The following is an 11,237-nucleotide window of genomic DNA, read 5'->3' on the forward strand; positions in this document are numbered from 1 at the left end:
TTAGTACATTACTAATAATAATAATAATAATCTTAATAGTGATAGTGAAAATAATAATAATAATAATGATAATAATAATACTAATAATAATAATAACTTTACTACTAATGATAATAATGATAATAAAAATAATAAGAGTAATAATAATAATAATAATAATAATAATAATAATAATAATAATAATAATAATAATAATAATAATAATAATAATAATAATAATAATAATAATAATAATAATAAGAAGTTGTAATATTTTTATAATAATGACAGTAAAATAATTATACGAAATCATAAAATTAATAATATATTACTATCATAATATTCATCATTTATAATTTTGGTATCTATGTAAATTTGAAACTTAAGTTTTATAGTTTATACCCTCGGGTCAAATCGAACGAGAGAGACGAGTAGTGCTCGGAAGTGAAGCCTGACAGCAGTGTCAGAAAGCCGAGTAACAACATCTATTGTGATTCACCAAATCTAGTTTAAGAAAAATGGGCCTTAAGACAACTAAACCCAATACTTTCACCATTATTGTCTGATCCACCAATACTAAGATCATAAGCCCACTTTAAATTAAAGAAGCCCAACAAAACAATCCATTTAAATGACCCATTTATCATCAGCATTTATCTATTATCTTAATCATCATCATTAATCCTTATTATAAACTATTACTCATCGTCTTCTTTTATTCACTTCATCATCATCGAATCATAGTAATCCATCATCATCATCCTCATAATCCGTATATCGAAATCAATCTTCATCATCATAAATTACCGTACATCATTTACCATTGTCTCCTAACATCACACGGTCATAATCAACCATACCATTCATTTCAAAAAGTGTTATTGGGTCACAACAACCGCAGCCCAATTAAAAGTCCATTTATGTAATACCCCGTCAGAATCCACCAACGGAATATTAACTCCTGGTCCCACAGTTTAGCGGTCACGCCCTCTATATGAGACGTTTTCAAAAAGCATTCGCATTAATCATGAAAACAAGTCATTTATTTAAGAAAATGTAACTGAAAACATTTGACATCAATGACTAAAGTATATGAACCCAAAACATCAGAGAAAACAGTTTAAATGCGAATATTTGTTCTTGAAATAAAAATAGAAATCATGCTGGACGCCGTCCAGTTCTAGCAGCAAACAGCACATAACTTCAAATAAAGCGGAAGCACTAGCTCTATGTACCTGAGATGAAACATGCAAAATGTCAATGAAAAACATTGAGTGAATCTACAGGTTTAGTAAATCATTTCGTAAGTTAGGCCACAAGATTTTCTTGGAAAACATCATAGGAAAAGTATACATTATCATGAGCACTTGATTATAAAACTTTAACCTTTGAGTAGGCCGAGCCCACGTCTTTCGTTTACCCTATACTGGCGATACACCGATCAAGTGTACGTGTAACAACTACATAAGCACCTGTTTAACGTTGCTGTGAGGTTTGTCAAACCTAATGATACCGTCCCTATAAGTCGAGCTTACAAAGTAACTAATATAATCAAGCTAAGGGATTTTTGATCTAAACTCATATGTATAATCTTAGTAAGTTACTTATGCCAAACACGTAAAACATTTGTAAAAAGGATGCATCTCATCCCTGTAAAAACGTAGTAGGGACTGTAGACTCACCTTAGCAAAAGCACTCGTAAAGATCTTAGCAAACCGTACTGTAGTCGAACACTCTCGACTGAACAACGCAACCTAAATAAGTAAATCATCTTAAGTATACACTAATAGGTCAAACTTAGTCAACCCATAGTGTACGTAAAGTCCTAGTGCTCAGACTGACTCAACAAACATGTAAAAGTCAACTAATCCAAGCAAGTCAACGAAAGTCAACCAAAGTCAAACCAAAAGTCAACTCGGTCAAATAGGTCAACTAAAGTCAAACATCTCAGTAAGTCATGCAAACATAGTCAACGAATCATACTTAAGTCATATAACATGTTATCGCTCGTAATTTAGTAAATCGCATTTTCCACATCTTAAAATAAACCTTCGAAAATCATATGTCATAAAGAAATACACTCATAGCGCATAATTCATAAAATTATGATCAACTCCAGATCTTAACTAGACTTAAAATCAATTCCAAAAAGTCTATCCAGGGCCTCATATAATAAATAAAAGTCCAATATCATAAAGGCTCAAGTTCAGGTTCATTACAGAAAATTCTGCTCGCGCGTCAGTTTTTAAACATTTTTCATAAAATATAGAAAATAGATTTTAATGAACAGCCAATTGGTATCATCTCAAAACATCTCAAAATGTAAGTGATAAAATAATCAGAAGCATTTATTTAGCCAATTCGTAGATATTTGCAAAATATTACAGACTCATCAGTTTTTGACCATCAATCGAACATATCATTTGGACGAGCATTTATCTCATGGAAAATCACGTTCTCGCAAGTTTGCATACAAATGAAACATGTCAAGGAACATCTAAAGTAATATATTGCAGATTCTCAAAGTCTAAAACAATTCCTAGTTCATTCTATCAATTTTTAAGTAAAATTAAAAATAGATTCAGCATTCTTTACGAACCAAAACTTCGTTTAATCATATCGGAAGCATTACATAACCTTTTAACGCAAATCTTTAGTCTAAATTGCATAAATTTTCACAAGGAATACAGTAGCACAACTTTCATAAGCTAAAACACATAGCATGCAACTTAGAAAATTCGGATTTCATGCAAACCCTAACATAAACTTCGATTACGCATATCTTGAGCATACGATAACGAAATCACGCAAAATCGGAGTCTAAAATTAATAACTTTTCGATATCTTTCTAATTATACATATTACAAAGTCAGATATCATATAAATTTAATCATATCATCAATAAACAAATTCGTTTTTCAATCATACTACGTTAATTTCGCAATCAATCAACAATTAGCAATACTAGACACCATTAATTGAGCACTAGACTCTAATACACTATGTAATTGATCAAAAAACTGAATTAATAAATTAGGGTTAACAATTATACCTCAAACAATCAAATTGATTATACTATCGCGTAGAGAACGACGATTCGAACAACGTTCGTATGCAAGCTTTCTTCTAATTTTGAGTTTTGATGGCTATGGTGGTATGGTTGGTGATTGACGACAAAGAGAGGGGAGGGGGGAAGCAATTGGCCAAAAAAAATAAGAATGAGGGTTTCCTTAAGAGCTCTAGCCTTTTATACCTTGAGTTTAGGGCCTAAATTAATTAAACTAATGACCACTTATTCAAACAAGTCCACTAAGGTGTCCATGGGGGGGAATCGGCCGAATGGCCCTTCTAGGGGTGTTCGGGCTCGTTTTTGCTTAACTCTTGGTACGCGCGTGGTTCGTTTCGAATGCCATTAACCGTACCGGGTCTTCGAAACGTTAACTAGTCGTTGAAACGCAATCACCGAGTTTAATTCAATAAATAAATAATAAATTAAAAATAATTTTCTTAAAGTCAATAACTATCAAAATAATTATTGTGTCATTTTTCTGTGTTCCGTAAACTGAAAAGTCTTCTAGACGATAAACTTAATCGTAACGTTTTCTAGTTCTTTCACTATCCGAAATAAATCGTAAATTAATATAACATATTAATTCAAACATTTCTCTATTAAGTATGTATTTAATTTAATTAAACACACAAGTCTAAGTGACCACCGTTAAATACTTAACGGACAACTAACGATAGTAAATGGAAAAAGTCGGGTTGTTACATTACCCACCTGGTATAAATAATTTCGTCCCGAAATTTTAGTGGTCATCCGCCGTAGTCGTCTCCTCGGGAAACAGTTGCGGATACTTAAGCCTCATCTGATGTTCACGCTCCCACGTGAATTCTGGTCCTCTACGGGCATTCCATCTAACCTTAACCAATGGAATTCTGCTTTGCTTTAGTTGCTTAATCTCGCGATCCATAATCTCAACAGGTTCTTCAATGAAATTAAGCTTAGGATCTACTTGCACTTCATCTAACTAAACTTTTATCTGATAAGCATCTCTTCAAATTAGAAACATGAAAAGTATCGTGAACCTCGCTAAGTTCCTGCGGTAGTTTCAGTCTATACGCTACCGGTCCAATTCGTTCGGTAATCTCAAACGGTCCAATATACCTCGGACTTAACTTTCCTCTTTTTCCAAAGTGCACTACACCTTTCCAGGGTGACACTTTAAGCATAACCTTGTCTCCAACCTGAAATTCCAAATCTTTCCTTTTAAGATCTGCATAGCTCTTTTGACGATCTCGTGCTATTTTCATTCTTTCTCGAATCTGCACGATTTTCTCAGTCGTTTCATGTACAATCTCCGTACCAGTTAACTGACTATCTCCTAACTCAGTCCAACATAAAGGCGATCTACACTTTCTGCCATAGAGTGCTTCAAAAGGCGCTGCCTTTATACTGGCATGATAACTATTGTTATAAGAAAACTCTACTAACGGTAGATGTCTATCCCATCCAATTCCAAAGTTAATCACACATGCTTTTAACATATCCTCTAGTGTCTGAATCGTTCTCTCACTTTGACCATCAGTCTGAGGATGGTATGCAGTACTCATGTCTAAACGAGTTCCCATAGCTTCTTGCAAAGATTGCCAAAATCTGGACGTAAATCTATTATCTCTGTTGAAAATAATAGATAGCGGCACTCCATGTCGTGAAACTACTTCCTTTATGTAAATCTGTGCCAACCTCTCCATCTTATCCGTTTCCTTAATCGGTAGAAAATGAGCAGACTTCGTAAGACGATCCACGATAACCCATATCGTGTCATAACCTCCTACCGTTTTAGGAAACTTAGTGATAAAGTCCATCGTAATATTCTCCCACTTCCATTGGGGAATCTCTGGTTGTGTCACTAGTCTTGACGGCTTCTGATGCTCTGCCTTAACTTTAGCACAAGTCAAGCACTTACCAACATAAGTACCGATTTCAGCTTTCATATTAGGCCACCAATACAGTGCCTTAAGATCTTGGTACATCTTGTCAGATCCAGGATGAATAGAATACCTTGTCTTATGTGCCTCTTCTAGCACTAGCTCCCTTAATCCGCCAAATTTTGGTACCCATATTTTGTCGATAAAATACCGGGTTCCATCATCTCGAGTGACAAACTTCTTATCAATTCCTTGAAGTGATTCGGTAGCAACATTCTCTTCTTTCAACGCTTCTAGCTGTGCATCACGTATATGGGAAGTAAGGTTCCTTCGAATAGTCAAGTTCAATGCTCTAACTCGAATAGGCTTAATTCTCTCCTTCCTACTCAAAGCATCTGCCACTACATTAGCCTTACCAGGATGATAGCTAATGTCGCAGTCATAATCGTTTAACAACTCAATCCAACGTCTCTGTCTCATATTAAGCTGTTTCTGATCGAAAATATGTTGCAAACTCTTATGATCCGTGAATACAGTGAACTTCGTACCATACAAATAGTGTCTCCACATCTTCAATGCAAAAACTACAGCACCAAGTTCTAGATCATGAGTCGTATAATTCAATTCGTGTATCTTCAATTATCGGGATGCATACGTAATCACTTTCGTACGTTGCATTAACACACAACCATAACCTTGCCGTGAAGCATCGCAGTAAACTACGAAATCCTCGGTTCCTTCGGGTAAAGACAAAATCGGCGCAGTCGTTAACTTCTCCTTTAACAACTAAAATGCAACTTCATGCAATTCTGTCCACTCATACTTCTTACCCTTGTGAGTCAAAGCTGTTAACGATCGGGCAATAGTAGAAAATCCCTCAATGAATCTCCTATAGTAACCAGCAAGACATAAAAATTGTCGTATCTGAGTTGGCGACTTAGGAGTCTCCCATTTCTTCACTGTCTCTATCTTTGCAGGATCAAGTTGTATACCATTGACACCTACAATATGACCCAAAAATTGCACTTCTCGCAACCAAAAGTCACATTTTGAAAACTTCCTGTATAACTGCTCTTTCCTGAGCATCTCTAATAACAAACGGAGATGTTGTTCATGTTCTTTCTCACTTTTAGAATATACCAATATATCATCGATAAATACTATAACAAACTTGTATAGATATGGCTTACACACACGGTTCATGAGATCCATGAACACAGCCGGTGCGTTCGTCGATCCAAACGGCATTACTGTAAATTCATGATGACCATAGCGTGTCCTAAACGCTGTCTTCGGAATATCTAATTCCTTCACTCTCATTTGATGATAACCTGACCTTAGATCGATCTTAGAATAACATGCTGATCCTTGCAATTGATCAAACAAGTCATCAATCCTCGGCAACGGATATTTATTCTTGATAGTCAACTTATTCAACTCTCTATAATCAATACAGAGTCTCATAGATCTATCCTTCTTCTTTACAAACAGTACTGGAGCTCCCCACGGTGATGAGCTCGGTCGAATGAATCCTTTATCTAAAAGCTCTTGCAGTTGACTAGAAAATTCTTGTAATTCGGGTGGTGCAAGTCTATACGGCGCACGCGCTACTGGTGCCGCTCCGGGAACTAAATCAATCTGGAACTCTACGTCTCTATGCGGAGGTAATCTGGGTAACTCATCTGGAAAAACATCGGGAAATTCTCTAACAATGGCCACATCTTCGAGTTTCTTGCCTTCAGATTCAGTTTTACTTACATGAACTAACATAGCAAGACAACCCTTCCTCATGTGTTTTTTCCACCTTCAAACAATTAATAAAATGTAATGGCGTATTGCTTCACTCTCCATACACCATTAAAGGTTCACCTTCAACAACAGGAATACGAATCGCTTTCTGATGACCGACAATGTCGGCTCTATTCTTAGCTAACCAATCCATTCCAACCACAAGGTCGAAGCTTCCTAGCTTAATAGGTATCACATTTATCTTAAATGACATTCCAGCCAAAGTCAAAGTACAATCACAGTAAACCTTATCCGCACTCATTAGATTACCATTTCCTAGTTCTATAGAATATAAATTTTCTAATGACGATACAACATTTTTAAGATTATGGCAAAAATCTCTAGACACAAAGCTTCTATCAGCTCCAGAATCAAAAAGTACATAAACACGTTGATTATAGAGAAGAAACGTACCTGTGACTAGCTTTGGATCATGACGAGCTTCACTGAAGTTAATGTTGAAAGCCCTTCCTCTTGCAGGTTCATTAGTCTTACTAGCAGTTGGGCAATCCTTCCGGAAATGACCTTCTTTTCCGCACCTATAACACATATTCGTACCAATCTTACACTCGTCAGCCAAATGTCCATTCCTCTTACACTTATCATACTTTTTCAAACAATCCTCCGGATGATGCCTATTACACTTAGCACACAATGGGAACTTTCCCTTATAACCAGAACTAGAATTTGGGATTGCAGCATTACTCTTAGCAGTATCTTGTTTCTTAAAGGGCTGCTGATTGTAATTCTTCCCTGAGTTATTGTTATTATTCCATTTCCTCTTGTTATCATGAGTTTTAGTCTCATGTTAGGCAGGAGTCTTTCCTCGCTATTCAGCCTGATCGATTAACTCACTAGCCATCTCAATAGATTCTTGTATAGTTCTCGGCTTCGAAGTAGTTACACCACTTTGAATCTTCTCGGTCAAACCGTTCGCATAAAGAGTGATCTTGCGACGTTCGGGAGTAACCATATGTGGACATATATAGGCAAGTTCAAAGAATCTCTTATTGTAACTAGTCAAATCAGTACCCACTAGCTTCAATTTTTGGAGTTCTCGCTCCATCTTAACAGTTTCGGCGTAGGGACAATACTCTGCGATCATTCGTCATTTCAAATCCTCCCATGAGGTCTCAAATGCTTGATCCATACCTACTGAGTTTGCATAGGTATTCCACCATGTCAACGCACCATCAGATAGCTTACTAGATGCAAACTTTGTTTTATCCGCCTCACTACAACCACTGATACGGAAAACTGACACAAGCTTCTCAAACCAACGAGTCAAACCAACTGGACCTTCGGTGCCATTAAACGAGTGTGGTTTACAACTCAAGAAAGTCTTGTACATACACCCTACTTGTCCATTGTTTTGAATATTAGTCGTATCTTGATTTTGCTGATTTGTAGCGTTCACATTGTTACTATTAGTTTCGTTTCGGAGTTCTGCCACAGCTTCGGTTATTCCTTCGAAAATCCACCGACGAACATCAGCTTGGGAAACTGGCTTGGGCGGCATTATCTTTCTGGTCAAGATAACACATTCGGTTAGTGTCAATGAAATCGACATATAAAATATACTAGCAACGGAACGATGCATAGTAACTAATATTAAATCGTAGCGATTCTAGTAGCACTAGTGATATATAATAGCGATACATAACGTTTAGTAGTAGCAGTAGTAAGAACAATGTACACTAGTAACATTATCACTAACACAAATTGCCATTAGTAAACCAACACTTAAAGAAATAAACTTCTTGTTCCAAAATTCATGCATAACCAGTAAAAGTAACATATTCCTCATGTCATAAGTAAAACCACATAAGCAAAGCCACAACTAATAATGTATGTGTGAACATCATATAATAAACAGTAATAATCAAATAATGTTTGAGTGCGTGGAACAATCTAGTCGAGCGATCTCTATTTGCGTTTCTGGAGTTCCTTCAACAAGTACTCAACCATTTTCTCCAAATTTTCAACTCGTACGGTGAGATCATTTGGGTTGTTGTCATTAGTAGCAGCAGTGGACGTACTAGGCTTAGGAATAGACGTAGAACCATCATAGGGATGAAAACAGCGACACATCTCAAGTGACTGATTATCATAACAAAAACTCTTATAAAATGGGTTATTACGCCGAGCAGGTCCTTTCGGTATCCTACGGTGGCCTCTCGGTCCATAGGGGTTAACATAATCGGGTTTAACAAAAGGTGTTTGGGGTGAATCGGGTACATCAGGTTCGGATTCGGATTCGGGTTCCGATTCTTCTCCGGAATCCTCTGCAGGTTCCTTTCCTTTAGGCTCATTCTCATGCTCGGTCTCCATCTCAGGTTCTAATTCGGTATCATCCACAAACTTGAGTATCGTGTTTCCTAGCGCTTGCACAGTTTCCTCGAATTCCGTGTCGGAGTTGGTAAGAATGATAGGATTAGAAGAAGTCATCTAGCACTCAAAGAAAACACAAAGTTAGTCACTTAGTAATCATATCATATTAGATACAATCATAGTAATTTCATCTATTAGGGTTCATGCAACTTAACGAGTCTACGGTTACAGTCTAGACGCACTAGTTGTCCTAACGTTCGACTCTCTAATGCAGCCTAGTCCTAGGTAACCGATCTGCTCTGATACCAAATGTAATACCCCGTCAGAATCCATTAACGGAATATTAACTCCTGGTCTCACAGTTTAGCGGTCACGCCCTCTATATGAGACGTTTTCGAAAAGTATTTGCATTAATCATTAAAACAAGTCATTTATTTAAGAAAATATAACTGAAAACATTTGACATCAATGACTAAAGTATATGAACCCAAAACATCAGAGGAAAACTGCTTAAATGGAAATATTTGTTCTTGAAATAAAAATAGAAATCATGCTGGACGCCGTCCAGTTCTAGCAGCAAATAGCACATAACTTCAAATAAAGCGGAAGCACTAGCTCTATGTACCTGAGATGAAACATGCAAAACGTCAATGAAAAATGTTTAGTGAATCTACAGGTTTAGTAAATCATTTCGTAAGTTAGGCCACAAGATTTTCATGGAAAACATCATAGGAAAAGTATACATTATCATGAGCACTTGATTATAAAACTTTAACCTTTGCGTAGGCCGAGTCCACGTCTTTCGTTTACCCTATACTGGCGATACACCGATCAAGTGTACATGTAACAACTACATAAGCACCTGTTTAACGTTGCGGTGAGGTTTGTCAAACCTAACGGTACCGTCCCTATAAGTCGAGCTTACAAAGTAACTAATATAATCAAGCTAAGGGATTTTTGATCTGAACTCATATGTATAATCTTAGTAAGTTACTTGTGCCAAACACATAAAATATTTGTAAAAAGCATGCATCTCATCCCTGTAAAAACGTAGTAGGGACTGTAGACTCACCTTAGCAAAAGCACTCGTAAAGATCTTAGCAAACCGTACTGTAGTCGAACACTCTCGACTGAACAACGCAACCTAAATAAGTAAATTATCTTAAGTATACACTAATAGGTCAAAATTAGTCAACCCATAGTGTACGTAAAGTCCTAGTGCTCAGACTGACTCAACAAACATGTAAAAGTCAACTAATCCAAGCAAGTCAACGAAAGTCAACCAAAGTCAAACCAAAAGTCAACTCGGTCAAATAGATCAACTAAATTCAAACATATCAGTAAGTCATTTAAACATAGTCAACGAATCATACTTAAGTCATATAACATGTTATCGCTCGTAATTTAGTAAATCGCATTTTCCACATCTTAAAGTAAACCTTCGAAAATCATACGTCATAAAGAAATACACTCATAGCGCATAGCACATAATTCATAAAATTATGATCAACTCCAGATCTTAACTAGACTTAAAATTGATTCCAAAAAGTCTGGCCAGGGCCTCATATGATAAATAAAAGTCCAATGTCAGAAAGGCTCAAAAAGGCTCAAGTTCAGGTTCATTACAGAAAATTCTGCTCGCGCGTCAGTTTTTAAACATTTTTCATAAAATATACAAAATAGATTTTAATGAACATCCAATTGGTGTCATCTCAAGACATCTCAAAATTTAAGTGATAAAATAATCAGAAGCATTGCTTTAGCCAATTCGTACAGCTTTGCAAAACATTACAGACTCATCAGTTTTTGACCATTAATCGAACATATCATTTGGACGAGCGTTTATCTCATAGAAAATCACGTTATTGCAAGTTTTCATACAAATGAAACATGTCAAGGAATATCTAAAGTAACATATTCCAGAAGCTCAAAGTCTAAAACAATTCCTAGTTCATTCTAGCAATTTTTATGTAAACTTAAAAACAGATTCAGCATTCTTTACGAACCAAAACTTCGTTTAATCATATCGGAAGCATTACATAACCTTTTAACGCAAATCTTTAGTCTAAATTGCATAACTTTTCACAAGGAATACAGTAGCACAACTTTCATAAGCTAAAACACATAGCATGCAACTCAGAAAATTCGGATTTCATGCAAACCCTAACGTAAACTTCGATTACGCATATCTTGAGCATACGATAACG

General features: G+C 36.1%; 1 protein-coding gene across 1 annotated transcript; it reads right to left on the reverse strand.

The window, feature by feature from the left end:
* Window positions 1–6,751: 6,751 nt before the first annotated feature.
* LOC139871259 (uncharacterized) lies at window positions 6,752–7,765 on the reverse strand. The gene is made up of 2 exons (XM_071858988.1): window positions 7,530–7,765; window positions 6,752–7,379 (listed from the first exon to the last, which is right to left on the reverse strand). The coding sequence occupies exons 1-2, from the start codon at window positions 7,763–7,765 to the stop codon at window positions 6,752–6,754; spliced, it is 864 nt and encodes a 287-aa protein (XP_071715089.1).
* Between the last annotated feature and the right edge of the window lie 3,472 nt (window positions 7,766–11,237).

Source organism: Rutidosis leptorrhynchoides, chromosome 10, assembly GCF_046630445.1.
Source record: "Rutidosis leptorrhynchoides isolate AG116_Rl617_1_P2 chromosome 10, CSIRO_AGI_Rlap_v1, whole genome shotgun sequence".
Classification (NCBI taxonomy): domain Eukaryota; kingdom Viridiplantae; phylum Streptophyta; class Magnoliopsida; order Asterales; family Asteraceae; genus Rutidosis; species Rutidosis leptorrhynchoides.